This window comes from Aplidium turbinatum, chromosome 7, assembly GCF_918807975.1.
Source record: "Aplidium turbinatum chromosome 7, kaAplTurb1.1, whole genome shotgun sequence".
NCBI classification, from domain to species: domain Eukaryota; kingdom Metazoa; phylum Chordata; class Ascidiacea; order Aplousobranchia; family Polyclinidae; genus Aplidium; species Aplidium turbinatum.
This window is the reverse complement of record NC_137478.1, coordinates 33,039,983-33,063,345: the sequence shown is the minus strand read 5'-3', so window position 1 is coordinate 33,063,345 and position 23,363 is coordinate 33,039,983. Positions and strand designations below refer to the sequence as shown.

At 38.9% G+C, this 23,363-nt stretch overlaps 3 protein-coding genes across 4 annotated transcripts; 2 read left to right on the top strand and 1 right to left on the bottom strand.

The window, feature by feature from the left end:
- Positions 1–7,505: 7,505 nt before the first annotated feature.
- LOC145774627 (uncharacterized) lies at positions 7,506–19,901 on the top strand. 2 transcript variants are annotated; one of them, XM_082585914.1, is made up of 15 exons: positions 7,506–7,644; positions 8,643–8,705; positions 9,479–9,648; positions 10,506–10,621; positions 11,170–11,334; positions 13,311–13,487; positions 14,184–14,318; positions 15,473–15,572; positions 15,894–16,045; positions 16,189–16,752; positions 17,367–17,523; positions 17,763–17,837; positions 17,973–18,157; positions 18,990–19,139; positions 19,780–19,901. In XM_082585914.1, exons 5-15 carry the CDS (start codon positions 11,217–11,219, stop codon positions 19,842–19,844), a joined length of 1,878 nt encoding a protein of 625 aa, XP_082442040.1. In that variant the 5' UTR covers positions 7,506–7,644; positions 8,643–8,705; positions 9,479–9,648; positions 10,506–10,621; positions 11,170–11,216; the 3' UTR covers positions 19,845–19,901. The 2 variants fall into 2 exon arrangements, with proteins under 2 accessions (XP_082442040.1, XP_082442039.1); XM_082585913.1 differs by having other exon boundaries at positions 11,140–11,334.
- On the bottom strand, positions 11,880–12,458 carry LOC145774443 (uncharacterized). The gene has a single exon (XM_082585693.1). It carries the CDS (start codon positions 12,456–12,458, stop codon positions 11,880–11,882), a length of 579 nt encoding a protein of 192 aa, XP_082441819.1.
- A 2,461-nt stretch (positions 19,902–22,362) lies between the features above and the next one.
- Positions 22,363–23,363, top strand: LOC145774852 (uncharacterized). The gene is made up of 2 exons (XM_082586185.1): positions 22,363–22,439; positions 22,769–23,363. The coding sequence occupies exons 1-2, from the start codon at positions 22,373–22,375 to the stop codon at positions 23,146–23,148; spliced, it is 447 nt and encodes a 148-aa protein (XP_082442311.1). The 5' UTR covers positions 22,363–22,372; the 3' UTR covers positions 23,149–23,363.

The following is a 23,363-nucleotide window of genomic DNA, read 5'->3' as shown; positions in this document are numbered from 1 at the left end:
GCACATCAAAAAGATAACAAAAGAAATTTACTTTCTCACCCACAACTACTTGACATAAACCTGAAAACGAGAGGAAGAGGTGGTCAAGAACCAAACTTTGATTTGTTGGTTCATCAGAGCAGCCATTTGTTGAATATGAAAACGCATATTGCCTTGCAGGTTCTCTATACGATTTAATTGTTTGATGAAAAGGTAAATAGGCTAAAACAGGTCATTAATATCTGCATTGTGAAGTAAGCAACGATCATGCTGCTAAAAGTGAAACTCAATCTATTGCAAAAGGTAGCCTAAATAGTTTAGAGTGGCAACTACTATCTCTCTTTTTGTACATTACGAAACCTTGTTGCGAGATTGTTTCCACAAGAAAACATTAAATGCCTTTCCTTGAATTCCTGAAACCCAGAAATCGTTTTTATATTCAAACCCTGACATAAAATTACACACTTAATAGTAAGTGATTTTACTGTGCTAGACGCAAAGAGGGTGTTTTTGGCGTCAAACTCCACCCATTCAGATTGATATCCCGATTATGTTTTGAATGTTTTGTTATTTGCTTCGGCTTTTGCATAAGTTTCTTTCTATTTTTCCTCGTCACCAAAACCTAGTCATGTTTTTTCCTTAAATCAAAGAAGTGAAAAGGTACGTAGATTGACTGATGTCAAATTACTACTGTAATTGTTTGGCCAGATGAATCCTTATTTGTTGGGTTTCATAAAGGTAGAGCGCTGTTTGCAGTAAAACTTGGGTATTCGTATTGTTGATCCAGGCTGGCCATCGATGTAATTAACCGGACTATTGTTTATTGCTGACAAATACAGGTGTCTAGTTTTCAGTAAGCCAAGCTACAGTTTCCAACATTCATTGGGTCCACCCGCTTACATTTCATTCAAACTAATTCGAATTAATTGCTATGTGCTCTTTGTTTTTGATGTTGGTTCAATATCGAGGAGTTTTTACACTGCGACACACTTAGAATAATTGGAAAAACGAGTAGGCCTAGCATGAAAGAATAGTCGCGGGATCAATGTTGAGTTTATGTTGGATACTTGTCTGGTATTTAGCAAATTTTCAAAATGATTCAAGATTTTTTTAAGCCATCTCTTTGTATTCTACTGTGCAAACTGAATGATGCGTAAAATTGAGTTCAAGCCATTGAAGCAAAGCAAAAATATTTTCAGTGTTTGCACGCGATAATTGTGACCTCACCGAGTTGCTGTGGTAATTCTATCCCAAGTTGTTCTGTTTAAAAATATTTTTCTTTCACAGATCGCTTCATGTTAAAGAAGCGAAACAGTTTTTAACAATCACTTTGAATTGCTGCACTACCTTAATATGTTCAGGAATTTTTCAGAGCTGACATCAAACATTCTCGTCAGATCGCAAACCAACAAAACTTCTTTTAAACTTTAAAACGGCGACAGCAAATGGTTGTTGAGGCAAAATTAACTGATCTTTGACAAAACTATTGAAAAATTGGAATTTTTGTGGGAAGCCATCTCGCAGCCATTTTGACACACTTTTGCCGTTTCTTAAATTATTATTTTTAGCATTATAAAGAGCAGTTGAAAAAACTTTGTGTTATCAATTTGCATTGCAGTATTTGCAAAACATCAAATTTGATGTATTCAATTTTGTATAAATTTCACGTTTGATTATATGCGTTCAAAGATATTATTTATCAACCGACGAAATAATCGATTTGGTTTTAAAAAAGAGACATTCAATCTGTATAGTCTTTTTTCTTTTTTTTTGTTCTTTTTCGAACAACAAAATAAAACCTATTTTTTATCAAGGCTCAGTATTCCTAAAAGACAACTACCCAGTCAGCAAATTCCATCATTTTTACGCTGATTCTGCATCATCAACGCACGTTGATTCTGGGTAGCTGTCTTTGAGGAATATTGAGCCTTGAAAAAAATTAGAATGACAGAATTTAAAATGACGGATTTGCTGTCACAACAGCAGTGACGTATCGTTCGCGTCAACGATGACGATGCTCTTGTCTCATGGCTGGAAGGCTCCGAAGAGATTTTTTAAAATCTGACTGGAATTCGTCATAACAAATAACTTAAATGTAAAATTGGTTCTAAGCCATTGTAGTGAAGCAGAAATACCAATACCAAATACAAATACCATAATATCAATTGCAGCACAAGCAAAATATATCTATACCAGTGGTTCTCAACCTTTTTATTTTGGCGTACCCCTTTTGGTACCTTCAAAGCGGTCGCCAACCCTTAAAAAAAATTATCTGGAATTTTGGTATATCGCTTCTCCTCGGTAGGCTAATGGAATCAAATGTTTCATAAGTTTCGAAGCCACACACTTAGAAGAATTTGCTGAACTCGCAACGCACTTATGACGATTGATGACATTGACGAAGTTATGTTATGAGCTTTATGTTGGCATACAGCATCAAAAATCAGTAATCACTATTATGTTGATTTGATGTTTTTCTATAAATTTTATCAAAAATCAATAGAATTTTGTGATTATTATAAAGAATTTCTCCTTTTTTTCATTTCTAATTCATATTAATTTGTTATAATCTTTGTCATTGCAAAACTGTGAGTGGTGATAGACTGCAGACTAACGTTTGTATTTCTAAGTTAAGCATTGATTAATAGACTGCTGTCTCAAAAGAATTAAGTTGGACATAGCTTTATTACAAAATTAATTCGTTTTTATGATTTTTTTAGTTAGGAAACCAAGCCTTTGTGTAATGTCCTTTGAAAGTTCAAAGGAACTCTCACCAGTGCGTTGGGAAGTACAGTTTGAAAATCACGGTAATACACAAATAAAGCACAACCAACATATTTTTAAATTTCGTAATTTATCAAATCATGACTCGGGAACTTTCACGGACCCCCGGTTGAAAACCACTGATCTATACAGTATAGTGGAAAAATAACAACACTAGACCAGTGGTTCTCAACCTTTTTCTTTCGTGGCCCATTTTCTTTGCACAAAAATTCTTATGGCCCATTAATTGTTTATGCAAGAAAAAAACTGCAGAATAGATGTAAAAACAAAAAACAGCAGAAAATGTTCCAAAACAGATCATACCGTGCATCAATGAGATGCGTGCTCTTGAACGTTATTGACCAACTTGTAGTTACAGTGGTTCTCAACATTAATGCCGTATTTCTTCTTTGAAAGACACAACTAATTGTCAATTTCTCCCCACAATAATTCACAAAAAATACTAAAAACAGATCAGCACAAATTTCAGTGGGCTACCGATTTCAGTTTGGCTATGACATAATCACAAAGTGGTCTATTACATCATAAAGTGTTGTAAAAACTCGACGTTGATCAAAAATTATGTGCCCAGTCATATATAAATTAACCATTTCAATAGATTATTTAAATAAATTTACATTTCTTCCCAATTCCTTTCAACACGATTATTCCTCCCTTTAAAGTTGAAAATTTCTCCTCACGGAGTCAAGTGGCTCCCTATAAGAACTACACTGTTGTAGTTGCTTAAAATTAACGTTCGTATATTATGCAACAGACGGCATTGATTAGGCTACACCTACATTACGCCACCAAAATTATTATTTCAATAATTAGAATGGAAATTACCATTCCGCAGCAAATTACAGCAGCACCATTCATTGTTGCTACAATCAAAAAAACTAAACAAAACACACAAGTGTAAAATTAAATATAGTAGGCCTAACACAAATGAAACTAAATTTTTCACTAACTCTGGCAAATTTTTAAATAGGTCTGTGACCCACCTCAAAATCTTTCCATGGCCCACTACTACTAGTGAGCCATGGCCCACCGGTTGAGAACCGCTGCACTAGACACTTAGGCTATTTTATGAATTCATTATCAACAAATTATGGATAAAACAGCTATGTTGGTTCACAATTGGCAGTCTAGAGAGATTTTTTACTGGAAATAGGTCACGTTTTCTTGCAATTTTTTTTGGGTTTGCCCATCTATTTCTTATTTTGACCTTACTATTTATTTTGTTGTTTTCCGTTCTATTTTTCTATGCTGGAAGAATTTTTGGCTGTAGCACCTGTTTTGCAAGTTATAAGCTTTCGATTTCATGCAGTAAGTTGTCTAATGTTGGTCTAGTTATGCTGTTTATTGACAAGAGGTTCCACCTCTGATTTTTCTACATAACTTACTTTGCTTTTGTCGTATCAAATCCCTACCAGGTGCGGATTATTTTTTAAACATTTTTTTTGTCAAAATGTTTTCCGATAAATTTCAGAAAATGTCAGCTTCTTGCATTTAGCCGTTTTGACATGGTAAAACATTTATCGCAAAAGGAGGACCATTGTGCACGCCGGTGGGGTATGTATTAACCTCCGATGAACCTTTATAAGTTTTACCATCGAGCTACCATAAATGCTGTGTTTTCCACTGTGTAGATCTGGTTGCAATTCTGTATGATATCATTGACATTATGCTATGATATCCATTTGTTTAGTCACACTCACACTGTCACAGTTATTGTCCTGTACTATGCTTTGTGCTGGCATGATTAACCTATACCAGTATCAAGTTATTCATACCTTTTGTTTTTGGTGTATAAAACGTCTTAGTTTTTGTTTACCATATTGTCACTTGTTAGCCTTGGTAGTTTATCAAGCATTGGATCGTGCTTTGTTGGGTTTAATGTTGTTGAGAAACTGATCTTTTTACGTTGAAATTACGAAAATAAACGTTTAATTGATATTGATCTGAGTGTAATTTGTATTTACCTGGTTTCCATTATGCTCAAAAACATGTGTAGAAGAAAGAATTGCTTTGGTTTTACTCAAATACTATTTTGTCTTAAGTGTTTAAAGAAGCTGTCGACTCTTGAGCGGTGTCGATCCAGAGCCGTTTTGTGCGCGTACCTAGGGCTCTCACCACTCGGCAGTGCAGCCGACATTTGTTATTATGATAAAGAATAATTATAATAGAAAATAACCTATGTCAAAAAAGCTATGAAACAATTACACACGATTGTGATGTATTTTTAAAACGCTACAAACATTCTTTAAATCCGCTTTAAAATGTCAACCGAACGCTGCAATAACTTATTGTTTGCTTTACTTGCAGAAACAGTTTCAACCTGTCCGCATGTAATTAAGCATAGGGTAATGCATTCACTTGATGCTTTTGTTATTTGTGCTCTTGCATGGTAGGCTGTTTTGGAAATGTTCTTGGTGAAAACAGTTTCTAACCTACAACCATGAACAAATAGACTTTTTACTTATGTCGCTTCTACGTTGGTATACGTCGAAATACTTTTTTTTATAATCTTTTGCTAGTTTTAAAGATTTAGAAATTAAAGAAGCCTAAGCTTTTCCTTCTATCTCCCTTCACAATCAACTATAAAATGCAAAAGAAAACTTGCCATATTGCTTTGAATTTGAAACAAAGATTAACGCAACAAAGTTTGCATGAAAAGAAAGTACCGTATTGAAACATTGTAAATATTTTATTTTGAACAGTCCTAAACATAAGTGAAAAACGTTGCACAGTTTTAAGCAAATGAAAACATGTGGAGATGACAATTTCTTTGCGTATCATTACATTGGCAAATCATCTTTTTGTCGGCTCTGAAGATGAGTGGTTGAACACTGGTTCGATGCTCATCGAAATCTGGCAACTGTGTCCTGGAAGAACGTTTTGCTAAAACACACATCAAAAAGAGAACAACAAAATTTACCTTTTCATCTTTCATCCACAACTACTTGACATAAACCTAAAAACGAGAGGAAGAAGTGATCAAGAATCAAACTTTGATTTGTGGGTTCATCAGAGCAGTCATTTGTTCAATATGAAAACGAATATTGCCTAGCAGGTTTCTATACGATTTAATAGTTTGATAAAAAGGTAAATAAGCAAAAACAGGTCATTAATATCTGCATTGTGAAGTAAGCAACGATCATGCTGCTTTAGCGAAACCCAATCTATTGCAAAAGGTAAATAGTTTAAAGTGGCAACTACCATCTCTCTTTTTGTGCATTACGAAAGCTTGTTGCGAGATTTCTTCCTCCAAAGATGGAGATTTTGGCGTCAAACTCCACCCATTCAGTTTGATATCCCGATTATGTTTTGAATATTTTGTTATTTGTTATGGCTTTTGCATAAGTTACTTTCTAACCTAGTCATGTTTATTCTCTAAACGAAAGAAGTGAAAAGGATAGCCTACGTGGCCTGACTGATGTCAAATTACTAATTGCTTGGCCAGATGAATCCATATTATGTTTTATTGTTCATAAAGATAGTAGAGCGCTGTTTGCAGTAAAACTGGGCTATTCGTATTGTTGATCCAGGCTGGTCGTTGGTGTAATTAACCGGACTATTGTTTATTGCTGACATATACAGGTGTCTAGTTTTCAGTAGGCTAATTAAGCTAAAAATAGTCGCGGGATCAATGCGCGATTTCATGTTGGATATTTGTTTGGTACTTAGCAAATTTTCAAAATGTTTTAAGAATTTTTTAAGCCATCTTTGTATTCTACTGTTCAAACTAAATGATGCATAAAATTGAGTTCAAGTCATTGAAGCAAAGCAAAAATATTTTCAGTGATTGCACGCGATAGTTGTGGCATCACCCAGTTGCTGTGGTAATTCTATCCCGAGTTGTTTGTTTAAACATATTTTCCTTTCAAAGATCGTTTCATGTTAAAGAAGCGAAACAGTTTTTAACAATCACTTTGAATTGCTGCACTACCTTAATATGTTCAGGAATTTTTCATAGCTGACATCAAACATTCTCGTCAGATCGCAAACCAACAAAATTTCTTTTAAACTTTAAAATAGCGACGGCAAATGGTTGTTGAGGCAAAATTAACTGATCTATGACAAAATTATTGAAATATTGGAATTTTTGTGGGAAGTCATCTCGCAGCCATTTTGACATATTTTTGCCTTTTCTTAAATTATTATTTTTAGCATTATAAAGAGCAGTTGAAGACCCACAAACTCTTTTGCCGTTGCTTAAACTAGGAAGATTGTGTTGAGGCCTTGAACCACTGGCGTAGACCTGGCCGCCAAGATTGACCGAACGAAGTTTGTTGACTGTAAACTACTCTATCCACTGGGCGCCGCCGAATGAAAGCAGCCGTCCTCAAAGAACGTTTCCCATTGCACTTGCAGAGAGTTGAATTACAGAGGCTTGGTTTTTCTCTGCAAAGTAAAATGTCACACGTCAAACTATTTCAACTGAAGCTGGGGTCAGTGATTTAAAATGTAGTTTGTGCAAAGCTACTTAGATTAAAATTGTAACGAAATAGCGACACTTTCGTCGCTCAAAAATCTTGAGCTATTTCGTCAAGACAATCAATTTATTGCGCTGCATTTTATCTCAAAATATAGAAGACAAAATACCTAGCTAGTGCCCACTTGTTTCTGCAAATTGCTAATGTCAGGTGCGCGCATGTCCATGAGCAGCTTTCGGAAAGTTCTGCTCCATTTTGGCCAATTCAAAGAAAGATACAGCTCTCTTGTCACTAATAGAAAGAGAATTCAAAGAAAGATGAAAACAAATTTCATCAAAGTATTGTTTAGAAAGTGAACACAGTTTGGAGAAATCCGGAGTTTCATTCCCAGTTGTGCAGCAAGCTGAACATTGTTGCAGCACAAAGACAAATCCAAGAAAGTGCAGGCCCTAGGTTGATAGAGGTAAGCTGTTATTGGCAGTTTTGAGAGGGTTTGGTCGCTTTAAATTAGACATTGCTACTCGCATTTAAAGTCAATTGGAATGATTTTTCAGTTAGAGGCTGATGACTAGGGTGGCTCGTTTTTGAACTTTTTTTTTAATTCTCTCGGAGTAGTGGGGAAATGGTGCCAATGAGTGAGAAAACAATCATGAGAAAGTTTGAGATTCGTAACAAATTGTCTTCAGCCTCCTCATGGGGCCCAAAAATCGAAAAATGGGGTCAAAAACGCAATTTATCCAGAAATATTTTTAGTTTGGGTGGATGCAATATTGTTTAGATACTGTATATCTAATTAACCTGAGAAAAAAAATTGGAGTCATTTGAATGATTCCTTCAGCTTCTGAAAATTTCCATTTTGCTGAAAATTTCGCATTTTTGTGGGTGGTTACATAACCTAATTCTTAATTGCGTTAGACATTTTGCCAGCTATAAAACGTCATTGTATTTCTCTTTATAGACCTGCCCTGAGCTGTTGCGTCATTTTTTAATGAAATTGGGTTAATTTGGTAGGAAAAAGTGATGTCTTTTATGAATTTACGTCACTGACGAAGTTTGTGGCTATGCAACCACAAACAAAAATGCGAGTTAATTTGCACGAATTTATTCCGTTTATGATTTATTTGATGTTTACCCTTTTAAAAGGATTTTTAGTGGAATGTTTCTCATAGCTCGAACCTGCAGGTTTTTGTCTAACTCTCTTCAGGAGCTAACGTCAGAATGAAATAAACCTAAACGCACACATACAAAAGCTTCGGAAGAGAGTCAGATAAAAACCTGCAACTTCGAGCTATGAGAAACATTCCACTAAAAATCGTTTTATTCTTTTAAGCTTCGAGCTTCAATCTTTTATTCGCAATTTTCAAGTTTTGTACCGCACCAATCACCCCTTCAAAAGTTTTTATTGCATTTCAAAGAAACGAGTAGTTTTGACTTGCCGATAAAGTTTCTTCCTTTTCACAGTACGTCACTCAATCGGCTAACACGAGCGACTTGGAATGCGAGATTCCAGACTTCAAGATCAAGGTAACAAATGGATCGCTTGTGTTGTCACTAATTGGACTAATTTTCTTTTCTTCCTGACAAGAATATTCCACATTCGTCGCAGGATGTTCTTCAAATTGCCGCACTTGTTTTTTTCGCCAGATGCTAAGAATACTTTCACAATTGTAAATTCAACGTTTTTTTCAGCCTAATGTTGCCAGTTGGCTGTGGCTATAGCGGTTTTTCACCAGCTTTCGGAACGCAGTTCCCTTAGTCATGTGTAAATGATGAGGCTGAAATGAAACATTCAATCTACATTTGTGAAATGATAAACTATCTTGCTGAAACAAGCAAAACTCAATTTAATGCATAAAAACACTTTGCTGAGAACTGGGGTTACAAAATTGAAGAATTTTATTGCAGATTATGATCAAATTGATCACTTGGCAACTTAGACGTCTGCTTGTCAGTAACTATACGCGTCTATTCGATGTTTTTCTACGCTTGATCTACTGAGGAGGAACATCATCTTATTAGCATCCCAGATGCACGATGTTGCTGAACTACACTGGAAGGCCGCTAAAAAGCAGCCTGTCTTTGGTTTCGTCATCCAAGACGACTCATCCTCGCCGACCGATGTTAATGTTTGGCATCAAGAGATTGATATCTGCAACCTCTTCAAGTAGAGCTCTTAGTTTTAAACAAGTTTTTGAAACAGAAAGATTAATTATCCAGACTTCAAATATTATTGTTCTTCTTCATCATTAAGATACAAACTAACACCACTGGGCTGATTATACGTGGTTGTCTTGCAGAGAGAAAACGTTAACCAACGTCATAAAGCTCTCGCGATCATCCACAATCAATTCGCCAACTTGGAAGTCCGATTCCAGAAGGATGTTCTGGAGTTGGAAAACTTATACACGAGGAAGTTCTATGGCCTCCTCTTTTCACTCAGGAAAACCTTGCTGGACTTGAATCCAAGGTGAGTTTGAATCTGAGTTGGTTGGATGGTTTTGAATCTTTATCTTCGGACTGACAAAGCTTTGACTGGTTATTCCTGGTAGTTTCGCATTCTTGTAGAGGCTCTTGAGGCAGGGCTGGTTACCGAGATTGACAGAGTGAAGTTTTCCGATTGTTGAAGTGTTGTTGTCGGGGAATCATTCCATTCACTAGGTGCCGCTGAATGGAGAGCAGTCCTGAAATGCGTTGCTCAAGCGCACACCCCTAGAGCCGAACCAGCGCCGCGTGAACTTGAGCCGGGCGCCTAACCAGCACTGAGCTAACTGGCGGGACGAGTTATTTCCAAGGTGTCTTCATCACTGGACCTGGCGTTATATAACCCGGCAATATTGTGACATCATTGCTTCATCGATGGCAAGATCAAAGTTGAAATTACTGATGAGGAAGCTTGGCACTGCAGTTCTGTATTCGAGGGTATACGTCGGTATACGCAGTATGCTCTCTGCTTTTTCGAGCAACTATAGTATGCCCTCTGGTTTTCCAAAAATAAATAATTTTGTACCTCTCGTCCAATTTTGATGTTGATAATTCATGTTATGGTAGAATAAAGATTACTATTTTGCAAGTTGTGTATTATTTATCATTTTGGCAAATCTGACACTTACAGTATACCCTGTACTTTTTTTACGAATACAGCACTGCTTGGCAGGGTGTCGTATATCAGAGTCTTCACTTGCGCGCCTAACCAAGAACCAGGGTAACACCGCACTCGGCACAATGCTTGTTTGTTACAGCATATAGCCACTGCAGTCTATGCTTCTCGTTCAGTGGAAGATAAGTCTTTTTCAGACTTCAATTTAATATTATTGTTTCCTTCAGAAACCAAGACACGGTGTACGACAAAGCGTTGCTGGATTCTTGTCAAATCTCCTTCACCCCACCTAGCGACGAATTTGCGGATCTTCGGGGATACGTTGACGGCCTGCTTGCTTCAAGTGAGTGCTGACGTCACAGACGATGCGCGAGTCATGGACGAAAGTGAAAAGTTTCCATTTTGATACTTTACAAAATCTTCCATTCCATGTCATAGGCCTAATTGAAATGTATCGTCCCATATTCCACACATTTTTGTGCTTTCAGCCATGACTGCCGATTATGAAGTCGACAATAATATTGTTAACAATGCTTCAAGCTACATCGACAGAATCGTTGATTAGAAAACAATCAATTTCAATACCAGATGTTGAACAAAGTATTTCAAACGCTTCACAACAAAAGTGATCAACTTTCTGTCAACTCCAACACACAAACGCTAAAAGTAACAAGCCTGGAATTGTTGCGAAAGTGTAGAAATTCTAAACTCCGCTTGTTATCCCACCAAGATTGTGGTTCATTTAATTTGATAAAAGTTGCCATTTTAAAATATTTGTAGCTTATCTGAATTAAACTTTTAATCTGTGTCGCAAACAATGCGGCTTGCTCTGAATGCTGTGACGTCACAATTGTACGGTAGATGACAAACATTTCACCGAACCCTGCAAAGAGTTCAGGCCGAACGTGCTTTTACGCGCGGATCCCATTGTGAGGCAGATGATACATCCGGGAGACATCGATATTCTTAAAAGTTTGAAGAGCGTGAAAACAGAACCGGCTATGCCCCAGTCCATTCCCATGCTGTCCGAGTCTTATGAAACCAACCCATGTGCAGGTGAGACCGAGATAGGGTGAGGTTACTGTTGATAAAAGCAAAAGTAGGGTGACAATTGCTTATCTATCACCTACAAAATGATTACACTGGTCAACACAAATTTTTTGGCAGACAAAGTTAGAGTGCTTTTGGGGGATTTGAAGGGCGCTGATTCCGAATATGGCCTTAGTTTCCCCGAATTGGCACTAGTTTTGGAGATATCGCATAGGGTCATTTTGACCAAAGTCCCATATTTGAGCCTTATGCGCAAGATCAAAAAAACGGTTTAACCATAATAAATATTTCAGAAATGCAATTTAATGGTCAATTGTGAACAATAAAGACAGTTTTAAGTTTAAATACAGCAACATCACGAGATTTTTAGGGATTTTATATTAGATTTGTCATACTTGAAAACTTGATGTTACCGATGTCATATACACAAAATACACAATCATATACCGTACAGTAGTGTAAGTACATAAAACACTAAAAAAATGTTGCATTAAATCAGTCAATCAACCTTGTATTATAAAATTTAGATAAAAGGAACCACATTATCTTTTTCATTGTAAATTGAAAATAATGGTATGAAATACAATAAGATTAAAATTATTAACTAAATTTGCCCCGAAAAAATGTTTCTTGTAAGATTTTCGCTTGTAAGAAACTTTTGGGCAGTTTCTCAACAAGTTCCAGCAACAGTCTGCCATCATGTGCTCATTCCATCTGCCCTGATATCTTTCTTCCATTGTCTTAATGTCTTGGTGGAACCTTTCCCCCTGCTCTTCACTGTAATCACCCAAATTGTCAGGAAATCTGTCAAGGTGGCTGAATAGGAAGTGAACTTTAATGCTCATGTTAGCTCCAAGTTTTCCAAATGCAGATAACATCTTCCGAACTAATTCTCTGTAATTAGGTGCTTTGTGATTCCCCAAGAAGTTTTGTACTACATCCTTGAAGGAGTTCCATGCTGTGAGTTCATAGCTGTTCATCTGACTGATGAAATCTGAATCTTTCATCAACGTTCGAATCTGAGGTCCATCAAAGACACCAGCTTTAAGCTTTTCATCAGAGAGTCCTGGAAATTGACTGCAAATGTACTTGAAGCAATTCCCCTCCAATGCTTTGACGAACTGCTTCATTAACCCTGATTTAATGTGCAGAGGAGGAAATACAATTTTATCCATGGGAACTAAAGGTTCATTGATTACATTGGCTGTCACAACTTGAAGACTGGTGCGTTCTGGCCAGTTTTTCTTGCGCCAGTGCTGGGTTCTCGTCCTGCTGTCCCACAAACATTGGGAGCAAGGACACGGTACTTGGTATATACACTTTGTTGACCAATTAGAAAACTGACCATTTTTATTTCAACACAGATGAGCCACTTATGGGTATTGTAGTCAAGCTTTTCAAGGACAAGTTTGATGGCATCATACTCCTATTTCATCTTGGGAGAATGTCCAATTGGTACAGGAGCAAAATGTAGGACGGAACGTAGGACTTTACAGTAATTTTAAATTAGCTTTCGTTACTAATTATTATGCCATATCAAACAAAATTGATAAGATTTACGTACTTCTTGGTGAGATGTTTAGTGGGTAACTACAGGTAAATACACTAATTTGGGCTAATCTAGGGGTATAGGTATCTTCTAAACTAGAGTCAATCTGGCAAAACCAATGTCATATTCGTAATCAGCGACCTTGAAAACCCCAGAAAACACTCTTAGATGTCCTGCCAAAAAAAATGTTTCTCATTTTGTTGACCAGTGTTATTTATGAACCATCCGCAGTGACCATTTGTGAACTATTTAAAGAGACCATTTTTCAACCACTCAAAAATACCATCCATGAACCATTGAAAGAGATCATCCATAAACCTTACAAAGACAACATTTTTGAACCATTTGAAGCGACCCTTCTTGAACCATTTAACTTGACCAATTCGTACTTTTGATTGGTTTCTTGTTTTGTGACGTCGATTTTTGTCTCTAGCTGACGCTTCTCTCGGGTTCACGATCCGTTTCGAGTTCTTACCGAACAATTACTTCAGCAATGACGTTCTCTACAAGTCTTTCACCATCGACCTCAACCCTGTCGACTGCGAGTACGTCATAATGTCGCATCGTGACGTGATGATGAGGGATGACGATTGTGACGCAGATGCAGAAGGTATTTCACTTGTTACTTTCAAAAGATTTTTGCTAAAACTTTTATTAATCATCGTCATCGTTATCATCATCATCATCAACGAGTTCAGGGCCGTGTGAGCACCACCTCGCCCCCCCCCTGCAATCCACTAGTGGGCCCCTATGTTTAGTCATCGTTCTTGAAAATAGCCACTCCAACGCACTCCACCTCGCCTCGGTTGGGAGGCACTCGAGGTGGTTAACACGGCCCTTAATGAGTTATCAGGAGGAGCAATCCAATGCCACTCGAGTCATTGTTCCAGGGTTTATTCGTTTATAAACAAACTTGACAAAAGTATTTACCCCGTTGGAGCAGACGACGAGTAGTTGCAAAGAAGTTTTTTTAATTTTTTATCGTCAAATGCAAAAGATACAAAAGGAGGATGAGGCGATGATCTGTTTGACTTTGCACTGTTGTAAATTGAACCTGTTATATTTTCTTGTGCTTTTATCTCTCCATTGCATCCCTGTTCTGATTGTTTCTTGAGTTCTGATTGTTTCTTGAGTTCTGATTGTTTTATATCGTGCGAGGTAGTTTAGAAATGGGCAACCCGATTAACTGTGCGTGCGGTCGACACCTATTTGATTCAACCACTTGTGGGCGTATGTTTCAACATGCCAGAGCTGCTTGAAGTTACCAACAATATGTCACATGGTAACTTTTGTTTTTGTTTACCAGACAGCGACGAAGGGTCGTCAAGCAACAGTCCCTCTTGCGACCACATTCCGATGCATCTTCAGGACAGGCTGCTGGACTACCGAGGCCCTAAAGTCGTTTCCGCCATAGGATCGGTCATCCACTGGATGGCGACAGGCAGGTTTTTAAGGGTAGCCAGTTCAACAAGAAAAAAATCTGCCACTGCATCTGAAACCTCGAACCAATCACAAGCTGCGTTTTCCGTGACGTGAAAAAGGGCGTAAAGAAGAGGATACAAAGCAAATCAAGTGATGGATTCTCTGTCTGCTGGTTGGCTTAGGGGTTAGGGCTATAAAGTAGTCATTTCATTGACGTTAGTTCGATTCCCACCCCTACCATTAGGCTTCTCTTTTTTCTACTGTAAATACTAAATAAAGCTCAAAACAAGGATTAATTGGCTGAGTGCTAGAAGGGTCACAATTCGTCGGTATCCTTTTATATCGTGTTCTGATTGGTTGACGTCACAGACAACGTAGCTTCTGATTGGCTCGAGGTTTCAGATGCAGTGGCAGAATTTTTTCTTGTTAAAGTGGCTTCCGTTTTTCAGAGTTTTGTATTGCCATTAACGAACACGCTCAGCAGGTTGCCATGACAGCCCACTGACCTTCAGTAGCCGATAAAACTTCCACCTCGTCTAATTTTAGATTCGGATGCTGAGTTAACGAGGGGACCGTGGACTTCAACGTTGTGTTTTTCTTGTCACTGATTGAAGGAGCATTTGTTCAACCTTATTTAGGACTAGGTTTACGTAAAACAAATTTATAATCAATGGTGGGAAAAACTAACTGGAAAAAGAAAAAGGAATTTATAATTGTTTTCTAAGTTGATGTGCACCTCTTTTTAATCTTGAAACGTTTCGAGGAAAGTTGAGCTTTGTAGCAAGCATGTTGTTGCACGGAAGCTATTGTATCCAGCCAATAGGATATCACTCAGTAGAAGGCCTTGACAAGCTGTCTGCACACCTCAGGAACTGAACCCTTGTCGTCATTCCTGCAAGCATTAAACAGCAAACACTGCAATCAATTTTCTATTCAAACAGGGCTGTACTGATGAAGCCAAACGTGTGTAGCGAAAGCTCTGCTTTAATAAATTGAATTTGCTGATGTATTGTGATAGTCCACTTTTTAAAGATATTTCATCACATACCCATCCTTTTGGATCATCGTTACATGGGAAATTAATGAAAAGTTCAGCGACAAAGTTTTGTTTTGGAGCTTCCAGGCTTTCTCAAGACTCGAACTTCACCAAACACAAAACTTTTTATTTTCCAGATCCCGAAAGTCGACTCGAACGCGAGAAGAAGAAATCGTTTTTCGATTTTTTCAACTCTGTAGATGAATCTTGTGCAGATTATCGGAAGCAACTGGCCCGGTAGTTGAGATTATTGTTTTCTGCATTATGACGCAATAGTCAAAGTGCTTGCTACTCATTCTTTGAGTGTGGGATCAAAACCCATTGAGGTTGTCATTAATGAATATGACGTTATGGTTTCTTCCATTCATCGATTGTGATTTCATAATTTCCTCAATTACTTCACAGTGGAAGAAAATATTAATAAAACTATGTCAGTCAGCTGCTAACAACACTTCACATTGAAAACTTGTTAGATAATGTAGATTTTAGTGACTAGATAGATCTAAAATGTCTTTAATTATGTTCGACGTTTGGTGAAAACTTACCTCTATTGTTCAGAGATTATGGAATCGGCTGCTATTTCAAGAACGTGCTGGTGCCGAGAGCCTACCTCTACTACAGGAGGAAGGATTTGAAGGAAGGTGACAAAAAGGTTGAAGAGGAAGTTTCTGAGCCACAACCTGCTGAAGAAACAGTTCAATCTCAGCCTGGTAAGATCAAATGGTTTTCTGGGCCTTGGTTCGATTCCAAGCCAACGCGGTGACGATATCTTAGTATCATTTCACCACTTTCTCGCTTTGGTACTTAGGCGCTTTGTAACTTTTCTGACACTTGGTGGGAATCTTGTTCTCAGATGTAATGAGGGAATCTCCCGTCACTATCCAGCCAGTCACTGATGACGTCGTTCATACGTCAGAAAAAGTAGAAAGAGATGTCAAGACAACTAGTCTTAGCCGTGAGGTGAACACCAACTATGACGATGTCGATGACGAAATACCTGACGCGATGTCCGAAAAAGCGCTGAGCACGATGTGTAGCGATCCGGTGATGAAGAGCGAGATCCGCCGGAACAACTTGCTGGCGAGATCAAAAATCGCAACCTCACGACTGACCAAGCTGATGGGCAATAGTGACATCATCAATCGCATCGCTTCATTGGATAATCTCGTGACGTTTGACGGCGGTACTAATGACGTGGATGACGAAGTGACCATCAAGCATCCTTCTCGTGACGTCCCGAATGACGTCGACGTTGATGACGTTCTTCCGACAAAAGAAAACGCGGCGAATTATGACGCAATTCCTCTGCAAAGCGCGGGCCAGGCAACTGCAGATTCCTCCATGATGAGATCTGTGTCCGCATCGAGAGAGCGGATGGCAAATGTGGTCCAGCAAGTTAATCAGCTCCTCATGGAAGGTTGGTTGAGAACTTGCAAGAATTAATAAATTACTAATAATTTAGTTCATTGTTTTTAATTATTCAAGAGTTTCAACGTTTTGTGCGTTTTTTCAATAATATTTTAATTATGTGATATATAGCTTTTGTATATCTAAGATAGTTATTACTCTCCAAAACATCTACAGTCTGTGTCACCCTGAAAGGAGGATCATCAAACGGTGCTTATTCAAATAGAATCAATATTTCAAACGGTTTCAATATAATCGAATTGTATTTATTGTTACCTTGTGAACATAACAACAAAAGTGACGGCAAAATATCAAAAAAAGGAGCAAAACTAGAATTCTCTGATTTAAATATATCCCAGCAACAAACGTTGTTTTAAGTGCACCAACTCTAACATTGCGCTTAAATGAAGAAACATAACGAAGGAAACAGTTTGACGCCTCCAGAGTCACAGCTGACACCGGAGCAGTTACTCTTCAGGTCGGCTCCCCCAGAGTAGCAGCTGACACACCGGAGCAGTTACACTTCAGATCGGCTCCTCCAGAGTAGCAGCTGACACACCGAAGCAGTTACACTTCAGATTGGCTCCTCGAGTGTATTTCAACTTTTAATTTCAACATTTCTAGGCAACCCCGGTGTTGTAGGAGCTTCCCTTCCATTCGATGGGCCCCTTTATCCAAGCGGGCCACAATTTGGGTCGACGTTGGCTCCCAACAAAGTGGGTGACTTCATCCCTTCCCCCATCACCCCGCTAGAAGATGGCGCAAGTGACAACTTTGCTTGGTATGTAAGAAGTTTGTTTGTGGGGAGCAGCACGTAGAGTCCAGGGTTGCCATTAAACGTTTAAACCTTTCCATTTAAGCCGAGTATTGTTTGAAGCCGAGCGCTTCTAGGGATATTTCAATGAAGTTTCGACCTGGAACAGAATAAGAATGTGCACTGTGCAGCCAACAAGCTAAACCATGAACCTTCAACTTTTGATCTAGTTTTCTAGTTTTGATTGTTTGTCATTCCACATGTAGGTCCCCAGTTGAAGACGGTCTACCCCCAGACACCGGCCAGTTTGAGCTGAGGAGCGGAATGATCGTGTCAAGGAGGTACGTCACAAATAAGATCATTGCTCCGAATGCTCGCTTACTGACGTCACAAACGTGGTCCGGTACTACGTCATAATGATCGAAACAAATGTTGTGTCTCGTAGCTTAATGATGACGTAATAATTTGATGTACAGATTCATGGACGGTGCACCTGCAGTGGAAGTTGGTCCCAGCAGGTCTCATGATTTCACTGACCCTCGTTTCACCCTGTTTGAGCCCTCAAATCAGGTTCTCGTCAACGATGAAGACGAAAGCGGGAATGACATGATCTCCTTTGGAATAAATTCGTCGACAAGGAAATCGGATTCCAGGGATAGTGGTGAGTGGATTGAGGATTCCAAACGAGGATTCCATACTAAAAACAAATGAATAAGTTGCTTGCAATAGCGTTGACAGGGAGGTCCACGGGTAATTTTTGTCCCGGTCCGGGACCACTTTAGGGGCATGTAACCTTTTCAAGGGGCTGGGGATTTTGATGAAAGTTCCACTTATACTTTGGAAATGTTTGGAGCCCAAAGATGTTGTCGGTACCGGGCTCGAATTATCGTCTCAACGACCATGGTTGCTTCTGTGAGGAGTTTTGGAAATTGACTGACGTGATCTAAAAGGCGTTTTGGTCGTACATCGCTGCAAACCAAAACACGAGCCCAACCTGGTTTGTAACTGCTCTGACAGAGCTTTATTTGTCTGCGAAGGACATGAATTTCTTGGTTAGAAAACGTAAATTTTGTGCTTAATAAATTTTAATTTCTTGAAGCAAGCATCCGATGCTCTCCTCCCCATTGCTCCAGCAGTCAGCACGAGACCTCATTTCTACTGTCACTTCTGTCCATACAGCACATAAACAGCTATTTGATGAACATTTTACATTTAATGAACATTTACAAAACGCCGTCATACGGAACCCTAGCTCCCCATGGACAAGATGTAACCGAGCAATGTTTCGTGCAAATAAGATTTCAACTTGGGCCCGCTGCAACTACCCATCAATAACCACACGTCACTCCCTGCAGTTGCAGAGTAACGATATGATTGTAGCTACAAACGATTATGATTGACTGTCATAATCGTTTATAATGATGTAATGATGACGTAATGATGTTTTGCTCTTGATGAACTTTATCAAGAAAATGATTTTTGTTTTTTGACAGATTTTGTGCTGACGTTTACTCCCGGAACAAGTAAAGATGATGAGTTGGATGACTTTGAGCCTCATCCCTCCATCCTCAACTCAGGGACTACTTTGACGGACAATGATCTTTTCAAGAAGACACAGCCACAACCTACAACTTCTTTACTTGGTAGAAGATCTGGGTTAATTTTATGAATATGAAACACTATAACCGCTTGAATCCAGGAAAACTTGTGAATGTTCAATTTCAAACCCAGAAAGTTCTTCTGAAGCTTATTTCTGGCAGTTTTACATTTGCACACTCGTAGAGGTTTGCAACCACTGTCACAAGTCCGGTCACAGAACCGCGAACAGGTGTTTCTTGGCAGAAGTGCAAACAGAAACCTGCAAAACATCTCTTCATCAATAAAGGCAATGAGCGGAAGTGACTTCACTTTGGCTTTTAATGTTGTTTCACCAGCGCATCAATGGACAGAAAGGTGGCAAAACTTAAAAGGTTTCACTCTTTAAATCGTGCAGTTTTGTATGAGTAGCTACTGAGATGGAAGGATAGGCCATGTCTGTCGCTAGCACTCAGACAACATTGAGGAGCGACGAAAGTGTCGAAACCTCAACATCAGCCTTGATGACTTGAAAGTGTTAATCTATTACATAAAATGAAACCAACAAATTCCAAATAAATAAAACAGTTAAACAAACAAATAAATGGTTTTGAAGCAATCTTGATTTAGTCCATGATTGAGTTAAGATGTTGTGATGTCATAGTCGCAAATGACATGCTTAATTTTTTATTTTATAATTGTTTCCAGGGAAACGAAAGTTGAAGGAAAACAATCTCGACGATAGGACGCCACCCAGTGAAGAACAATCATGAGCAAAAATACAACTGGATTTCAATTTAAAGTTTATTAATAAAAGGAGAGTTTTTGAATGGTTGAGAGATTTTGAATTATTGTCGAGAAGTTACAAAGTTAAAGAAAATGTTTCCACAAAATGAATCATGTTCGTCCCTTTCATCAAACTCAACAAAATATAAATCTCGCCACGAAACTGAAATAAATGAGAACATGTTATCTTGCCGCTAGGTCGTCGTCGTGTAAGCGTCTGGGGCCGAGGGTCTATCCTTTTACCACCCCAGATTCACGATGTTCCCGGACTACACTGGAAGGCTACTAGAGAGCAGCCAGATTTTGCCGCCAGGTAGAGCAGTTGGACAGGTTGACAACCAATCAACCGTGACTGCTCAGCGATTGAAGCAAATAAGCCCGAGGCAAACATAAGACGTTCAACTAGTTCTTGCCTTTCAAGTTAGAGGTTAGGATCGTGAGGTTGACTGACGAGATATGCGAGAGTCTCATGAACATGATCAAAAAGTAAATGTTTATTGGGATTGCAGATGTGTTGTGTGAACCTCAAGGCAGTGGCAGATCCAAGGAAAGAAAATTATTGTCCGCTCATATCGACATCGACTGGTTGTAATCTATCTTCGGAATGAAAAAAATACTTCAGAAGCTCTTTGCAGCTTCACATACTTGTGCCAGCTAAGTGGCCCAGTGGGTTTCGTCTTTGGCTCTGGTGCTAGTGGATTTGAGATTGATTCCAGGTCGGATCGAATCGAAGACTTAAAAAAAACAAAAAACAGTTTTGATTGTGTTCTTTCTGGCATAACGCAGTTAGAGTAAGTCGAGTAATAATGTGATGACATTGTAAACCTGATATAAAATTAAAAATGAACTCTATCGCTAAACGACCTTCAATCCAAAGATTCGAAATGATGATCTTCGCATAAATGATAACAATGAAATCGCAAATGACGAAGAAGTCCAGTCCAAGCCAGGGCCGTTGACTGGATTTCTCCGGCCCGGTACCAATTTATTTTCGGGCCCCCTTCATCGACAATGTTATGAATATAAAGGTTGTGTACAAACTTTTATTGATGTCGTTTAAGAATGGTCATTTAACAAATCTTGCGCAATCTTAAAATGTCTTGAACCGTAAAACTTACCAACTCCATTTAGCGGTTGCTTTTTTGAACTTTTATTTGTCACATGGTGTTAGGGTAGGCTATTACTTCCCGATTGATTCCATTGATGTTTCACTGGTCATTCTAGGCTCACCAGAAGAGAATTGATAGCACTGCAGACACTCAGAAAATTTTCAATTTGATTTGAAGGGATTAGAACAATTGCTGCGCGGAAACAATCGGCCACCCCCACTAGTGGGGAACAAACCGACGATGGATTATGATGATGATGATTTGGAAAGTTGTCTGGGCCTAGGTCAAACATATGCTAATTGCTGCAATCTGAAAAGCGGTTTTGGTCTAATTTTTAGTGCAGAAATACAGTAAGGATAGTAATCTTCTTACCTGTGCTATTTCAGTTTTTGAGTTTGAACCAATATTAAGTTAGCCTGTTTATTTTGAAATTCGTGTTTCGGGTGATATTCATGGTTAGGGAAATCACTATAGGCCTACTAGACTAATTTCTTACTTTACTGTTTGGTGGCTGAAGTGGCTATTTTACAACCAGAAAGCTGAAGTGGGCCCGGTACCCAGAAGTGGGGCCGCTACTTTTACCATCTGACGGCTGAAATGGCTGTTTTAACCTCTGATGGTAATTCATTTAGATCTGATTATATTAAGATCTTGATAATGTTTGAAGTCGCGGGAATGTTTTAAATCCGGGACCTTTAAATATTCCGGGCCCGGGTCCAAAAGTACCACCTAGACCCCTCTGTCAACGCCCCTGGTCCAAGCTTTAGAAGTTCTTACTTCATAGATCACCAGGGAGAGCAAATTGTGGCTATAACAGTTCTAGTTCTAGTTCAAACCTGTCTTCTGAGTCAGTTCAATTCTGTTCACCCCAATAGCTTAGTTTAGTTGTGCTTGAACAAACCACAAGATCAAGCGACGCTGGTTCGATTCTCAAGGTGTGCGCTTGAGCAACGTATTTTAATGGGAAACTTCACTCTGTCAAGCTTGGTGACCGGGCATGCGTGAGCTCCGTTAGCTCAGTGGTTACGCGCCAGGCTGAAAATCACGCGGCGCTGGTTCGACTCTCGGGGTGTGCGCTTGAAAAACGCATTCAGGACTGCTTTCCATTCAGCAGCACCTAGTGAATGGAATAATTTACAGACAACAACATTTCAACAAACAGAAACTTCACTCTGCCAATCTCGGTAACCAGCCCTGCGTCAAAACCTCTACTAGTATGCGAAACTACCAGGAATAATCTATCAAGATTTTGTCAGTCCGAGGATAAAGATTCAAAAACCAACCAACCAGTGCCTTTACAAGTAAGCCTACCGTGTGCAAAACTACCAGGATTAAGCTCTCAAAGAAGCTTCTGAGAACAAATTAAGATTCAATCCATAATCTCTTGTTTAGAATCTAAAAGAAAAATGCTTAAAAATTGTGTTGTTGTTTTCTTGGCAAGTCTTGTAATGCTGGCCATGGGCCAAACAGAAGGTGAGTTATTGCACATCAAAAAACAAGATTGCAATTTAATTAGATATTTCTAACAAACGTTTAGGTCTTTATCTAGCTACTGTACGTATTCCCTAACTAACTTCAATTAATCCATCGCCTTCTGCAAAATGCTCCACAAGCAAAAGCGCTGTAAGCTGCAACACAAACAGACCGCTTGCGACTTGTTTGTGATTGTTACGTATATAATTGAAAATTACAAGAAAAGATTACGTTGCTGACGAACAATCAAGCGAGTTATTCATCGATATATTGTTGAGATGTTTAAACATAATATTTTTCGATCCATGAACGACTAAATCTTTCTTCAGGGATCTCACCTCAGAACCAACCGGACTGGACGCTTCTTCTCGCGGTCTTCGTTGTTTCGTCATCAATTGCCGCCATTGTCGGGGTCGTCGCTCTGCTCAAGAAACCCATCGTTCCAGAACTCCCCGAGTTCACCGAGCCGACCTTCGACCACGAAGAAGCATTCACCTCAAACAATGGTCAGCTACTCGAACCGTCCATGACGCCATATCAGCAGCATCCAATGGAAAATAACCTGGAAAGTTATCCGATGGAAAGGATGCGTAGTCGAATGTCGGAACCTGTTGGATCTCATGAGAGCGCTTACCCCCCTGTGCAAGCCCCATGTTACCCCCAGATACCTGTACACCCCCCAGTAACTGTTATGACGCACAGAATGTGAATCTTCCTCAACCACATAATACGACCCCAAAGCACCCACAGGGTATGAACCCCCTTAACCAACTACATGGCGACCATGGATTGCTATAAACTCAGTTTGGAATGTTTCACCTTCAGAGGAAACAAAACTAAGAAGCAAAATGGTTGGAACGCAGTGGCGTACCTATGCAAAATGGCGCCCATGGCTAAGTTAAAATGTGCGCCCTTTTTAACAAT

Excerpts from the sequence above, each read along its gene's own strand:
- LOC145774627 (XM_082585914.1), top strand. The coding sequence starts at position 11,217 with ATGATACATCCGGGAGACATCGATATTCTTAAAAGTTTGAAGAGCGTG. Across the intron at positions 17,838-17,972 it reads GGAATGATCGTGTCAAGGAG|ATTCATGGACGGTGCACCTG; the intron begins GTACGTCACAAA and ends TTTGATGTACAG. Across the intron at positions 19,140-19,779 it reads ACCTACAACTTCTTTACTTG|GGAAACGAAAGTTGAAGGAA; the intron begins GTAGAAGATCTG and ends AATTGTTTCCAG.
- LOC145774443 (XM_082585693.1), bottom strand. The coding sequence starts at position 12,458 with ATGAAGCAGTTCGTCAAAGCATTGGAGGGGAATTGCTTCAAGTACATT.
- LOC145774852 (XM_082586185.1), top strand. The coding sequence starts at position 22,373 with ATGCTTAAAAATTGTGTTGTTGTTTTCTTGGCAAGTCTTGTAATGCTG. Across the intron at positions 22,440-22,768 it reads GGCCATGGGCCAAACAGAAG|GGATCTCACCTCAGAACCAA; the intron begins GTGAGTTATTGC and ends ATCTTTCTTCAG.